This window comes from Pungitius pungitius, chromosome 1 (assembly GCF_949316345.1).
Source record: "Pungitius pungitius chromosome 1, fPunPun2.1, whole genome shotgun sequence".
NCBI lineage: Eukaryota > Metazoa > Chordata > Actinopteri > Perciformes > Gasterosteidae > Pungitius > Pungitius pungitius.
In genome coordinates, this window is record NC_084900.1 from 914,556 (window position 1) to 929,555 (window position 15,000).

The window sequence follows — 15,000 nt, forward strand, 5'->3', positions numbered from 1 at the left end:
GTGATCATGGCGAGGAGTCACATGTTTGTGCACAGCTGGACTCACGCCTCAAACATTATCAAACGCTTGGGATTTTCTCAGTGTTTGATCTGCTGTTTCTTTTTGTTGCAACACACACACACACTAAGGCTTAACCCCGGGGTCATGTGGAGGTCAAAGGTCATCCTCATCAAATAAAGTCTCACAAGGAAGGCGTTCTGTACATCAGGAATAATGTAGAACACGTACTTTACACCTCAGAGGTGGATATTGTACATTTTATTCTAATAAACACAAACACGTGACGTCATAGTTTAAAGGTCTCCGCCACTAACATGAAACACGCGTCACCTTTACTGAGCAGCCCTCACCTCACCTGTTATGGAATGAATCGTGTTATGAGAGGCATGATTGGAGATGGAAGTAATGGGGGGGGGGGGAAGAAGAGCACACACACACACACACACACACACTGCGGGGTGTGTGTGATGAGCAGGCTGCTTCCCAGCAGTCACCATATGGACAGAGTCCCAACATGGAGGACGAGGAAGCAGGGGAGATAAATGTAGGACGAGGACGGTGGAAGGAAAGGTGGCATAGGAAGGGAGAAGGAAAGAAGAGATGCTTAGGTAACAAGGAAAGGGAAGAGGAATGATAAGATGAACAGGACGAACGATTGAGGAAAGGAAGAAACGAATGAGGGAAGGAAGCATGAGTAGGAAAGGAACCAAGCATCAGAGACGGGTGGGAAAAGGGAGGCGGGATTAACGGAGAAAGGACAGAGGGATGAGGACAGATGGAAGGAGACAGGAAGCCTCGAGTTGTTTTGGTTAATTTAATTTTTAGCTGCAGGTGGATTGAGCCGCATTTAAAAATAAAAACATTTGATTTGTCTCTTTAGTCAAAAGAATGACATGTTTTATTACTTCAGATGTTTTCTCTTTAACAAATAAACCTTTGATCCTTTAATGCAGTGGTCCCCAAACTAAGGCCCGCGGGCCGGATGCGGCCCGGCCCCCTGAACCAGAGGGGCTTTAGGATGTTTTTTCAGTCTGGCCACGCAAATCGTAGTAAGTAGAAGGGAATAATGGAGAAACGGTTGATTCAGAAGGTCAAACCACTGTTTGTTCAATGCTCTCATCGGTCAAGAGGTGGTGTTGGTTATTATTTATGTCATTTTTTTCTGTAAAGATCCCAGAGAAGATTATTTGGTTATTATTTATTTCATTAAGTGATATTATTCATTTATTTTCCTGACTTTTTCTGTGAAGATACTGAATTATTAATATTTGGTTATATGTGGCTTTGTGGAAAACAATGTTTACATTTAGGCACCCACTGCAACAGTCACTTTTTCTGACCCCGGCCCCCCCCAGAGAAGGTAAAGGTTATCTGGCCCCCACAGGGACAAGTTTGGGGACCCCTGCTTTAATCTTTAATGGTTCAAATAAAGCCTTTCTGCTGCAAAGAAAAGACTAAGTTACATTTTTAGAATGTTTGATTCTCACTTATTTATTATCAGGTTTCAATTTTACACTTTAAAATGAACATTACCACCTCACCCCCCCAGATGAAAACAAGCAGCGAAGCAGAGTGTTGTTGTAAATAACAGTTTATTGGGGTCCTGTTTAGCTGCTGCCCTGCTTGGCCGCCAGCCTCTTGTCTCTCTCCTCGGCGATGGTCAGGCGGATCCCCTTCCCTTGGGGCAGGGACACCCACGGCTTGTTGCCCTGGAGACGAGAGGAGAGCGGCTCAGTCTACCTCCACCATTCAGAGGCATCTTACACATCTCAGTAACAACGTTCTATTGGAGCTCAGAACTTCTTAGAGGAATTGGTGCTTCTTTTTCAGTGCTGATCAAAACCAAAAAACATCATCATGGCTCAGTCTAAACCCCGGTAGCAGCCTGTGACACGCCGCCCTTCCTCACCTTGCCGATGATGAAGATGTTGGAGAGCCTGGTGGCGAAGGTGTTTCCTGTGCTGTCCTTCACGTGCACCACGTCGAAGGAGCCGGGGTGACGCTCTCTGTTGGTGATCACGCCGATACGCCCCAAGTTAGCGCCGCCGGTCACCATGCACAGGTTACCTGAGAGAGACAGGAAGGGGGGGGGGGTTAGATCCTTCTCAGGGGGGGGGGGGGGGGGACATGAAGCATCAGTGGTTTCCAGCTGTGAGGAACCTACTGGTGTCAAACTTGATGAACTCGGTGATCTTGTTGGTGTCCAGGTCGATGCGCACGGTGTCGTTGACCTTGATCAGGGGGTCGGGGTAGCGGATGGTGCGGGCGTCGTGGGTCACCAGGTGGGGGATCCCCTTGGTGCCAACCATGATCTTCTTCACCTTGCAGAGCTTGTACTGTGAGGAGGAGGAAGAGGGTCTTTACAACGAGCTCTCTGCAGTAACACTAAAGTCAGACATCGCCACGGAAACACAACAGGAAAATAGTTCTGCTGCCACAAATCATTTTAAAAAAAGATCGTTGGGTTGAACTTATTTTGATCTTATTTTACAAGTATGTGAACATTTTTCACAAGGAGTAAAATGTCATTTGGGATGAGAGCTTAAACCAAACTATAAAATACTTAACAGCTGTAGTTTTGGTTAAAAGACTTCACGGCATAAATCTACCCCGCAGAGAACCTCAACACAAAGAATTAAACTGTCTCACCAATCTGCTGCTGATATCCCCCCCACAGAGGAGGACTTTAACCAGATTTGAGATTAAACCAGTTTGAAACAATGCTGATCTCATTTGGTTTGAGGCATGAAACCAAATCCGTAAACCAGAGCTCAGATTAGACGCGTTGAGAATCCTGCCCTCATTTCAAAGCTCAGCCAGTTCATCAGGCAGCAACAAGTGAAGCTTCTTGTCTGCTTCCAAGGCGCCTCAGTGACCCGGTTCCTACCTTGGCCTCCTCTGCGGTGATGCGGTGGACGGTGAAGCGGCCCTTCACGTCGTAGATCAGACGGAAGTGCTCGCCGGTCTTCTCGATGCTGATCACATCTGGAAGGACAGAAAAAAAGTCCTAAGCATCCAAATCCCAACACTCATTTACTGCTGTTGTGTCAAAATCAAACATCTACGCAGGAAACGTGCAAAATGTGACAGCTTTCAGGCGTCATTTTGACCCACAGCGTTTTAACAAAGGGCAAAATCCTCCAACACAACAGCAGTCTGACGGAGGCTGAGTGCAGAGTACAAAGAGGCAGAGGTCACCAGAGGTTTGTGAGCATCACATCCAGCAGACGAGCCAGCGTCAAAAATAATCAAGTGATGTCCTCCGTTTATAACCAAGATGAATGTGAAGGGTTATTTGGGGGTTTCTTAGAAGTATAAACCCCCAAAAATATATCAAAGAACAGCGTTTAGCTGGCGTTGCCTCGTCTGTTGCAAATCAATTCATCACCGTCACAGAACAACAACCCTCAATCTGTCCACGATGGCTTCAGAGTAAATCATCTTAATGTCACTTTGTCTCTGCACTGCTGCCCTTCACCAGCCAACAGAGTCTCGTTCACTGATAGAGAGATAAATAAGCAGGTCGTAGCTGGAGCTCAGAACTTCTTAGAGGAATCGGTTGTGTAGTTTCAGCTCATTGCTGATCAAAACCAAATAGTCATCACTGCTCCTCCTGCCTACGAATACCCGGCGGAAGCAGGGTTCAATCCACACATCGACGACATCAGACCTGCTCAACCCAAGAAGCCTCTTTGCATTGACGTAGGAGCACGAGGAGGAGAAGGACTCACCCATGAACCCGGCGGGGTAGGTGATGTCGGTGCGGACCTTGCCGTCAATCTTGATGAACCTCTGCATGCAGATCTTCTTCACCTCATCCCCAGTCAGAGCGTACTTCAGCCGGTTCCTCAGGAAGATGATGAGGGGCAGGCACTCCCTCAGCTTGTGGGGACCGGTGGAAGGACGAGGAGCCTGAGAAGAAACCACAGGAAGAAGAGTTCTTCTTTGGTCTTTTACAGCTTGTAAATGTTGTTTAAAGAACTAGTCGTTTAGAATAGGCATGTCAAAATGTTGGTTATGGAAATAATTGCAGCTGCTCTTCGTTCTGGTGCCTTTACACACAAATGTAAAGCCACTTTTATTCAAAAGTCTCAGAGCAAGTTCTTTATAAAGGGTTCGACACAAGTGGAATTTTATTATTTTCTAATCCCTGCCAGTGACTGACTTTAAGAGGAGGACAGACCCAATAAAGAAATACCCTCAGCACTCATGTCCAAGAATACTTACACCAGTTAATGTAACTAACGAGATGCACACAAACACAACCGCTGCTTCGGCAGCCAAACGACATGGAGTTAAAACATGGACACGATGCTACTTACGAAGACTCCAGTGAGCTTGTCCAGCATCCAGTGCTTCGGCGCAGCGACGCGCTTCAGGTGCTTCTTCGGACCTCTTGCCTGGGGAAAGAAAGAAAGGATCACCGGTCAACTACCGCAGCAACAACCGGAGGAGACGGGGAGAACCGTGGAGGCGCTTCCAGCCGGCGGGGCCCCCGGGAAACGCAGGGCACGCTCGGGTCGGTGCGGCTAGCACGGCATGCTAACGTGGCGCAGAAATGAATGCAGGTTAGCCGCGGCCTAGCTACGCTAACGCTAGCATTTATCAAGTTGAACTCTTTAACTTGGAACTTTTAAATGTTTAAATGTTAACATTTCCCGCCTTATAGAAAGATTCACACGTCACATAATGCCGCGACTTGATAAAGACGCATAATCACAGAAGAATAAGTCTGCGTTCATTTTAGCAAGCTAACACGAATAGCCACGCTCAAGCTAGCAAGCAGTGAGGGTGAGATCAGATTTTAAATCTTCAATAATCTTCGATCGACGATACTTCTGGCTACAATTTAGACATCGGCCAACTAATAAGATGCTGCATTTCAACCCAGCACGTGTATGTTTGCAATATTACAACAGCGAAAAGTGATGTTTAGCGATTAATTCAGAGCGGAAAGCTGAAGGAGAACAGCTCACCATGTTGGAGTCTGCGGGGAAAAGGACCTCCCGGCTTCCGGTTTAGAAGGATAAGGCCGGCTACGGCACACCGGGAGGGACAAAAGCCAAGAAAGCGAATAAAGCGCAACGCGTCCGTACGGACCGGACCGGCTTGTGTGGAAGTTTATTGATTTGTTTCAATTATATAATCACACATCATTGGGAATTATAAAGTAGCTAAATCTTTAAAAAGTAATGTAGTAGTAATGAGTAAAAGTTTAAACATTTACAAAATGTTACTTTACTTATATCCATGTAAGTTGAGTTATCACACAAAAGTAATTAAAATATGCTTCCATCACTGAGTACATGTTTGAACTGGCATTCAAATTCAAAATTAGAATTATTTCTAAAAATGAAGTTTAAATATTGTCAATAGTGTAGAAATCAGCATGTAATGGATCCTTTTTTATTCACACACACTTCATCCAGATAATGAAAAGAGCATTTCAATCTGTTCATCTAGTCATCTTCTAATATTAGCATCCCGTTTGGAGGGTTTATTTGTCATCTGTGTGTCTCAGTTCTAAAGATAACAGGATGTTTATATCGTATAATACGTCCTTATTTTTTGTCTCTGAACTACTAATTCAAGTTACTAGTAGTTTCTTTGGTGTTTCTTTCTATATTCTCCCCCACTCAGATTTGAAGGTAAATCATTGTTTTTTCATTCTTTGGTTATTATCTGGTTAATAAATCCTCTCCAGTGAAACCTGACGTCACCACCAGATGGCAGCACGTGACTGACTGATTCTGATACCACAGAAAACACAGTGAAAGAAAGCCTGAGACGGTGTAATAATAGTAATAATACTCCAAAGATAGTTCATCTGCAAAACTAAACAGATTCCTGCCAACAAACAGTAAGTGAAGAAGCAAAAGAACATCATTGAGTTATTATTATTTTCCTGGAAGTCGTGATGTCATTTGAGCCACATTGTACTTACCAGCTATACACTGTACACATGTCATTTGATTTGATTTCAAATATATTTATTTAAATACATATTTTGAAATAACTTTCAATAAAAAGACATTATCACCAGCTCAGTTTTCATTTGATTTATTTCCCCCAGAACTCGTAACAAAAATACAAGCTTTTTAGTTCTTTTATACGATCTCAGTCATTTACATATTCATATAGATACAAGTGAGCAAAAGTGCTTTAAAAAAATCATCTTTGAATAATATTCATTTTATTAGAAGGAAACAAAGAAAAGAGACAAAACCAAATATGACTTAAATCTACAGGTTTTAAAGTGAATATGAAGAACAGAACAGATCAGTGTCTCCTTCGTCTCCCTGAGGCAGCGGGGGGGGGGGGTCTTGTTGTTCCTTTTCGCACCTCGTTGTGATGATTTTGACTGTTATTCTTGTGCGTCTCTTTTTGGTGTTTCTGAGGTCACTTTGTGTGGATGAGTCATGTTGTGGGTCTGCGTGGTGCTTTTATCGTCTCCTCCTCATGTCCACCCGTCTTCTACTAACAACAGGTGGAAGCAAACACAGGGACCTCCTTCTCATCGGAAGTTGTGTAAGTTGTGTAAGTTGTGTATATTTAGGTCTCTGCCGGGGGGTCAATCTTCCTCTCAGACGACTCAAACATCTCCAGCTTCTCACAGGAGGAAGAGGAGGAGGAGGAGGAAGGAAGAGGAGGCCTTCACACAGCAAGAACAACATTCACTCAGCTGGGATCAAGGCTGCACCATGAAGCAACACACACACACACACACACACACACACACAAACAAATTTCAAAACAATGTTGAGCAGATGGAAACAAACACGAGACCTGTCTTCAATTTGAAGAATGTTGTTTTGACCCACTTTGACGAGAACCAGGACCAGCGTCTGTCTTTTGGATTTGGATTGGACGGGAAGCGTCTTTCTGTCCTCCCGTCTTTCCCCTTTTGACGGAGACAGTCGGGTTTGTCCCTCGTCAGCCCTTCATTAACCGCTGCTCCTCTCAGGGAAGGAAAGGCTGCTAGAATTACTGAAACGGAGACCCTCATTTACATAAGGTGTGTGTGTGTGTGTGTGTGTGTGTGTGTAAGCTGACCTGTCTGTGTGTATGTAAATAAATTAACAAGGAACGGCAGGTTTTTTCCCTCCACCATGTGGTCCTGCTGCTGCTCATAGTTTCCCATCACACACACACACACGATGAAGACGAGGCAGTGTGATGAAGACCAGGCAGTGTGGGGGGGGGGCTGGACGAACTTGTTTTGACACAACAACCAAAAGCAGGAAGAAAATAATAAAAAGGCTCCTTAACGCCCCCCCCCACCCCCCCCCCCCCCCCCCCCCCCCCCCCCCCCCCCCCCCCCCCCCCCCCCCCCCCCCGCGACCTCTAAAAAGGGGAGTTCCCTCCGTGCAGGATTCCAGGCCCCCCCCCTTACGCTCAGAGAGGCGTCCTTGTCCACAGGTGCATCTCAGCCGCTGTCTTAAATAACATGTTCTGTGCGACACACACACACAGACACACACAGACACACACACACACACACAGACACACACACACAGACACACACACACAATCGGCGTCTTTGTGGAAGCGAGTCTCTTTCTAAAGTCTGAAGACGTCCACCCTCCCCGTCTCCCGTAAATGAGACGGGTCCGACCGGCGTGTGTGCCCCCCCCCCGCCCCCCCCCCCCCCCCCCCCCCCCCCCCCGTCTCATCCGATGCTTCCGCTTGGAGGGAAAAATGAAAATGAAAAAAACGAGGCGTCTTAATCCAACCAGCTGGAGGACGTCTTTAATCCGTCTCTTCTCAGGGGCCCGACCAGAGGGATCGTTCCTGCCTCCTGGGGGGTGGGGGGGGGGGGGGGGGTTGGGGGGGGGTCAGCACCCGGCCGGCACGTCTGCCATGAAGTCAAACTCGTTCTGGCCCAGCCACAGCTCGGGCAGCTCGTTGGCCCGGTCCAGGCCGAGCTCCACCACCAGGGACATCAGCACCTCCTCGTCCACCGGCTCAAAGTCGATGATGCCGCCGGCGCTCGGGCCCCCGCCGAGGCCCCCCGGGGCCCCGAGGAGCTGGCTCCCCGCCGGGCCCAGGGGCCCGGGGGCCCCGTAGCCCTTCTGGGGGGCGCCGGGCGCGGCGTGCCCCCCCGAGGCCCCGCCCAGGCTCTGGTAGTGCGAGTTGAGCTTCTGCAGCTGCATGCTGGCGAGGAGGTGGGGCCCCGTCTGCAGGCAGAAGGGCTGCGGCTTGGAGAGCGGCGCCGACAGCCCGGGGGGGGAGGACGAGGACGAGGACGAGGTGGTCTTGGAGGACGGGTAGTGGAGCAGGGAGCCGAGAGGAGACGAGGACGAGGAGGACAGGTCCTTCATGGCGGCGTTGCTAGGGAACAGCAGCGAGGTCATCACCGGGTGGAACACCGCAGCCTGCGCCAGGAGAAAGAGGAGGTCAGAGGTCACGAGACACCGGGACAGACCCTCGAGTGTTCTTTGGTTGGATGTTGGACTCACGTCTCCGTGCTAAACGTGAAGCTAAGAGGCAGCAGGTGATTAGCTTAGCTTAGCTTAGCCTACATTCCTACACAACATGTTCTTAACATTCTTTGGACCTTAACACGTGCTGCAGGTGATGGTTTTAAGGACCAAAGTGTTTGTAGAGCAGCAGTTGTGTTTGATGTTTGTTGCACTGAGGAAGAAGAACTTTGATTCAGGACCAGTTGGACATTTCTTCTCAATCAAAGGACAACAAACGAGTGAAGTGGTCCCTTCCCTCCAGCCCGCCGCTCTAAAGACTCCTTAAACCACCGGGGCGGGGGTTGTCTAGGAGACGCACAACCAGCCGCATGACTCGAGTGTGTGTGTGTGTGTGTGTGTTTGCTGCATGTCTGCTTTTCCTCCTGACCTATTGAGCAGCAAATTAACCGTGAGAAGGCCTGTGGGTACTAATGGGGTTAGTGAGTGTTTATAGGTCTACGTGTGTGTGTGTGTGTGTGTGTGTGTGTGTGTGTGTGTAGCTCCCAACACAACAGAGCCTTTGAGGATCTCAAAGAGTGATCAGGTCACATGTTGGGATAAATACACAGAGCACTGAGAACACAGCATATGTCTGAACAAGTGTGTGTGTGTGTGTGTGGAAGAAAGTGTGTGTTGAGTAAAGCCTGACACACTGAGAAAGTGTGTTTGTTGTGTGTGTGTGAGACTGGTTTATATTACACGCAGTTCAAACAGCGTGTGTGCTTCAACACACACACATCATGCGGCTCTCCTTTGAGTAAGTCAATCACACACACACACACACACACACACACACACACACACACACACACACACACACACACACACACACACACACACACACACACACACACACACACACACACACACACACACACACACACACAGGCTCGTATTTAGTGAGGACATAATTGCTACAGGCAGCCATGCAGCTGCACTCGGCTGATAGAGTTAATGCACACAGGGAGACACCAAACAGCTGTCAATGAAAGGCCTGTGTGTGTGTGTGTGTGTGTGTGTGTGTGTGTGCTCATTATTCACTGACTGATCAGTCAGGAGCAGGCTGCACACGCTGCTTCTGCCCAACAGCTTTCCAGCACATTGAGTCCAGGAGACACTAACAAATAAAGAAAGAAGAACACGTTCTTTCCCTAAAAACTAGACTTTAAACCTGCGTTCTTTTATCTTCTTTTTTTACATTTCAGAGTAATGTTTTGACTTTTATATTATTAAAAATAAAGCTGCTAGTAGTTGTTCATTTGTGAAATTGAACTACAATCAAAAATCCGATTGAGGAATCCAGCTGTTTTTGTTGTGATTTAGAAGCCAGTCTCAATGACATCATCAGGATGTCTGATGGTCAACATGCTGCTTCTCTCCTTCCCTGCCTCACTTGTACCAAACGTTCCATCTTTGTTGTCACACAGAACCATCGCAGGCCTCGCGGGGGTCAGTGGGGTCACAAACCAGAGGCATTCTGGGTATTAAATGAGCATTTTAAGTGAACTCTTTAGCAGCGAGACGATTCAGAAGACCAAACTCTTAAATAACAAAGAGAGATCAGCTGTGAGGTCACAGCCTTCTTTGGAGGGAGGACGCTGTGAGACACACACACACACACACACACACACACGTTTTAGGAGCTTGAGATTCCTTCCCGCTGGCTAACGGCTGTTATTATTGTATTGATCAGATGAGTCACATGACGAGACAATCCCTCCTGAGTGTTGGATGGAGGACGAGAGACGTCCTCCATAACTGAAGGGAATAAATGGACAGACATTGGCACGGGGAACATGTTACAGTAAATATTCCTATTTAGAGAATTGGCTATTTCTCCCTTTTTAAATGATCAATCAATCAAATAAGAGTAAAGGAACAAGGAGATCGTTTGGGATTAAAACGAGATGTTCACAGCTGGACTCGTTTATGGGGAAAAGCTAAATATTCAGAATCCAGCTCTTTGTGGAATGTTGTCCTGTCAAACTGCACAAATGACATTTAATGAACCATCACGTGGTAAATGCAGCGGTTTTATTCCTTTTATGAGGCTTATTAAAAGAACAATAAAGTCCTCACTCCGCATTTAGCAGATTTCTACCAAATCACAAACAAACATAACAGCACAACAACACACACACACACACACACAAGGACACACACACGCGCGCGCGCGCGCCATATGCTGCCGCAGCGGGACGTTTAGACAAAAAGCAAACTGTTGTTAATTCGTTCCTTTAATTCTGTACTTTACATATTGTGTGTTCTTTCAAACACGCACTTTTCTCCTCACGGATCATTTATTGTGATTCTAAAAAAAAAACTCAACAGCTGGTGTCATTTTGGGTAAAACGACGTGAGAGTCAACAACAACAACACAACGACAAATACACAACAACCGGACGAATGACGCGCACCCACCTGGATGGAGGAGGAGGAGGTGGAGGAGGAGATGGAGGAGGAACCCGTCCGGTCCGCAGGTCCACACCAGCGCGGGGAACTGGAGTCAGACTGGTTTGAGAGACCGAGGCTTCCGTCCGCTGCTCATCCAGCGGCTCACTGGACGAGGAGCGCGCAGCGCGCGCGCCTCAACGAGCGGGGCGCGGGCGCGTGCGCGTGCGTTTCCCAAAACCAGGAACGGGACCTGCGGAGGATCAGGAGGGAACGGGACGGGTGGGCGGGGCCAAACACGTCACGGAAGAGAATTAGGAATCAAGCAAACATTTGAGACTGATCATCATCATCATCATTTTCTCCAAATGATCAGGCTCCCAAAACAATACCTGATGTATAAAAGTCACGTGTCCTGCTCCTGTAACTAATGTCCCTTCTTTTACTTTGTTTATAAATGATGATAAAACAAAGGACTTTGGGAAATCTGAATCGAAAACTCCATCAAATGGACCATTTCTGTCAGTGTCTCTCACCCAGAGAGAGAGTCAGAGACAGGATCTGTCCTCCTGGTGAGACGTCCCCGTGTCTTCTGCACACAGTGATTCATTCCGTTTGTGTCCCGTGACGTGCGACAAATGACTGAATGAAACTGTTGAAAGGTTATTGTATTCATAGTAAACTTGGTTGAGATGTTTGAACTTGTATTTACGGTCTGTTTTGGGACTTTGTTGAATCCATCATCGCTGTAACAACACGTCTCCTTTTTCCTTTTTGTATAAAAAAACATTAAATACTTTGTGCTGAAAATCACAAAGGAAGGAAACGACATGTTTGGATGTTCAACCCGCTTCTCTTCTCCTCCTTTAGGGTCAAACAAAAGGCTGCTTTGAAGAGGAGGGGGGGTGGGCAGAGGGAAAGTCCCCCCAGCCCCCCCCCCCCAGCCAGAGAGTGCATTCAGCATTCATGTCTCCAGGAGGACGTCATCTCCAGAGCGCCACGCGCCCCTCTTCCGTTAAGCAGATAAAAGGTGGCATCTGTCTTTATTGTGCGAGTAAATCCGTCCTGCCATTGACTGCAGACACTTCACATGCTGATGAAGAGGAGCCCCCCCCCCCTCTCACCGCCCCCCCCCAGGAGACGTTATGCAAATCAAACCAAACCGTCTGTGATTTCCATGCTAGCAGGACTGATACCTACAGCTTGTTGCTCACACGGGGTTTAAGGGCAATAAAGAGAGAATCGACCTTTGAAACACAAAAAGCTGTTTGGATTTCTCCTGATAGCTCACAGAAGTAGAATGACACCCCCCCCAGCCCCCCAGCCCCCCCGAAGTGCAAACAGACAGGAGGGACGAGGCTCTGCTTTATCTACAGCGAAGGTCAGATGACCAACTATTCAAAGCAGGAGGCGGCCGGGGGCCTTCGGAGCGCCGATTTGCATGAGAGTCGTTGGGAAGAGTCCAGAACCAGCAACAAGCGGCGCCGAGACAGGACTACAGTCCCCACGCCTCCACTTCCTGTCCCATCGGAGCACAGCTCTACACCTGGCACAGGGAAGAGTCATGCCAGGACTAAACAAGACTAATCAAGACTAAAATGAGACTAAAAGACTAAAGCGAGACTAAAAGACTAAAACGAGACTAAAACAGGACTAATCAAGACTAAAACAGGACTAAAACAAGACTAAAACGAGACTGAAACAGGACTAATCAAGACTAAAACAGGACTAAAACGAGACTAAAACAGGACTAATCAAGACTAAAACAGGACTAAAACAAGACTAAAACGAGACTGAAACAGGACTAATCAAGACTAGAATGAGACTAAACAAGACTAAACAAGACTAAAACAGGACTAAAACAGGACTAAAACAAGACTAAAACGAGACTAAAACAGGACTAATCAAGACTAGAATGAGACTAAACAAGACTAAAACAGGCCTAAACAGGACTAAAACAGGACTAAAGCAGGACTTTTTCATCAAACTCCCGCTGTAAAGCTGAGGTTTTGTTGAATTCATGCTTTTCTTAAAACTGCCAATGGTGCTCTGCTCCTCAGTCAGTGGACCTTGCAGGTGTTCCAGGTCTTCTAGGTGTACCGGCTGTTCCAGGTGTACCAGCTGTACCAGGTGTTCTAGGTATACCAGGTGAACCAGGTGTTCTAGGTATACCAGGTGAACCAGGTGTACCCGCCAAATGTGAACAAAAACATGGCTGATCGCCACAAAGTGTTTTCTCTTTTGTTGGGCTACTTGTCCATCTGTAAACAACTAAAGTAGGAACCTAATTGGTCACGAAGTTTGAGTTTTCTAATTAGACTGAGCAGTGCAATAAAAACCAATTTAACACACACGGAGTCTCCCACCTCTCTTGGGTTTACAGCCCCTCTCCACGGATACCGTGTGAAACCCCCCCCCCCTTTATGAGATAGAGTTTCAATCGTCTCTCCTTCTCCAAACTCGTAAACGCTGTAATGGCTTTCATTTGCTCCGGCTGCGTTGGGCTCAAACCGCCGAGGTGACCGCAGCAGTGTTCATAAAGATCACAGGGAATCCTCTCACACACACACACACACACACACACACACACACACACACACACACACACACACACACACACACACACACACACACACACACACACACACACACACACACACACACACACACACACACACACACACACACACACACGCTTCTGTTCAGCACATGCCAGCTCCGGCTGGTGACTGCCTACATTTGGTGTGAATTTCCAGGCCATTAATTTGGGGAACATCACTTCTGAAGGAAACCGGGCCGACGTTTGTGGTTCCTCTTTCCAACGCGGTCCATTAAAAGCCACTTTTACCCGGCGCACACGTCGTAAATCACGGGGCAGAGACGCAGTGACAACAACATGGTCTTTTAAACAAACCTTTGTGTGCCCGTCAAAACAGGTTAAAGATTAAGAAAACTGTTCTGCAAAAAACAAATGCATCAACATTCCTGCACCAATATTTCACATTTCAGCTGCAGTGGAGCCAAAAGGTTCTGGACAAATGACAGCGAGTCACATTCATATAAAACAGGGATTGAACTACGAGGTGGACGCAAAAGGGCTACTTTTACCAAAGTTAAGACCGACTTTAGCATGAAAAATGTGCTAACGCTATCTAGCTAACTAGCCAGCTATATTTAGCTCGCTAACTAGCGTGCTAGCTTTAGCATGAAGCCATGGTGGAATAACTCAATGAGATTTAGATTCATTTGATGAGAAGAGCTCGTCATATCCTTTGGTTTATAGATTAAGACACATTGGATTGTTCTAATAGTGAAATTGCTCAATGAAACAAAATGTCAGAGTTGTGTCTTCGTTTGGAGGCGAGTCAGGTCTGAAGAAACCAGCATTTTAAAAGACCCACAAATAGAATTTACAATAACAAAAACATTTCAGATGGATTCATTCATTCATTCATTCATTTACACTGCAGACTCAGGGACAAAGTGGAAGTGAGGACATGTTTAGGGACATTCATGTCTCTTTATTGAACATCTGCTTTCATCTTAAAACATGTTGAAAGTTCATGAAAACCTTCTAAATAGTGAAAAAAGTAGTAGTGATTAGAACAGATTCTACCAGAACAAACTTTACCAACATTCAACGTCTCTCAATTGATCAACTTTTCAGAGCTTTGCAGCCCTTGTTGGTTCTTTGATGAGAGTCACAAGAGTTCTGATGTTATTCGGCCCGTTTGTCCTCAGCAGCACAGAACGAACCACTGCAGGAGAATAAGGACTTTCACTTAAAACACACACACACACACACACACACACACACACACACACACACACACACACACACACACACACACACACACACCCTTATTAAACTCTTTTCTACTGGAAACACTGGGCTCATGTTTTCCAAAAAACCTTCCTCCCTCTCCTCTCTTCTCCTCTCTTCTCCTCTTTTCTCCTCCTTGGTCCCTCCTTGGGGCCTGAAGGGGAGCGCTTCATATTGTCTTCATTAAAGACGGCATATGGAGCCGGGTGGAGACACGGTGTGTGTTTGTGTGTGTGAGAGGAGGAGGAGGAGGCTGCCGCGTCCTAAACCACATTCTTTAAATTCCCTGTAAACAGGAGAAAGAGAGAAATTAGATGGGAGGGG

General features: G+C 46.9%; 3 protein-coding genes and 2 non-coding genes across 6 annotated transcripts in view; all 5 read right to left on the reverse strand.

The window, feature by feature from the left end:
* Positions 1-1,573: 1,573 nt before the first annotated feature.
* The window catches only part of rps4x (ribosomal protein S4 X-linked), a 90,509-nt gene continuing 77,082 nt past the window's right edge, over positions 1,574-15,000 (reverse strand). Inside the window, exons 1-7 of one of the 2 annotated variants that reach the window (XM_037480100.2) lie at positions 4,977-5,077; positions 4,323-4,400; positions 3,732-3,912; positions 2,888-2,985; positions 2,165-2,336; positions 1,910-2,067; positions 1,574-1,709 (exon numbers count right to left, since the gene is read on the reverse strand). In XM_037480100.2, the coding sequence (XP_037335997.1) occupies positions 1,608-1,709; positions 1,910-2,067; positions 2,165-2,336; positions 2,888-2,985; positions 3,732-3,912; positions 4,323-4,400; positions 4,977-4,979 (792 nt within the window). In that variant the 5' untranslated portion in view covers positions 4,980-5,077 and the 3' untranslated portion in view covers positions 1,574-1,607. Of the gene's footprint in view, positions 1,710-1,909; positions 2,068-2,164; positions 2,337-2,887; positions 2,986-3,731; positions 3,913-4,322; positions 4,401-4,976; positions 5,078-15,000 lie in introns of those variants that run through there. The other variant, XM_062557124.1, reaches the window with a different exon arrangement.
* LOC119223879 (small nucleolar RNA SNORD61) lies at positions 1,790-1,862 on the reverse strand. Its single transcript, XR_005121033.2, has one exon. It is a non-coding gene; the product is annotated as a small nucleolar RNA SNORD61 (small nucleolar RNA).
* On the reverse strand, positions 3,533-3,608 carry LOC119223880 (small nucleolar RNA SNORD61). The gene has a single exon (XR_005121034.1). It is a non-coding gene; the product is annotated as a small nucleolar RNA SNORD61 (small nucleolar RNA).
* On the reverse strand, positions 7,830-11,118 carry cited1 (Cbp/p300-interacting transactivator, with Glu/Asp-rich carboxy-terminal domain, 1). Its single transcript, XM_037480169.2, has 2 exons — positions 10,884-11,118; positions 7,830-8,375 (listed from the first exon to the last, which is right to left on the reverse strand). Exon 2 carries the CDS (start codon positions 8,352-8,354, stop codon positions 7,836-7,838), a length of 519 nt encoding a protein of 172 aa, XP_037336066.2. The 5' UTR covers positions 8,355-8,375; positions 10,884-11,118; the 3' UTR covers positions 7,830-7,835.
* hdac8 (histone deacetylase 8) overlaps positions 14,349-15,000 on the reverse strand; it is a 10,640-nt gene continuing 9,988 nt past the window's right edge. The window contains exon 11 of the mRNA XM_037480019.2: positions 14,349-14,962. Coding sequence (XP_037335916.1) covers positions 14,940-14,962 — 23 coding nt within the window. The 3' untranslated portion in view covers positions 14,349-14,939. The remainder of the gene's footprint in view (positions 14,963-15,000) is intronic.

Coding starts and splice junctions, on each gene's coding strand:
- cited1 (XM_037480169.2), bottom strand. CDS start 8,354: ATGACCTCGCTGCTGTTCCCTAGCAACGCCGCCATGAAGGACCTGTCC.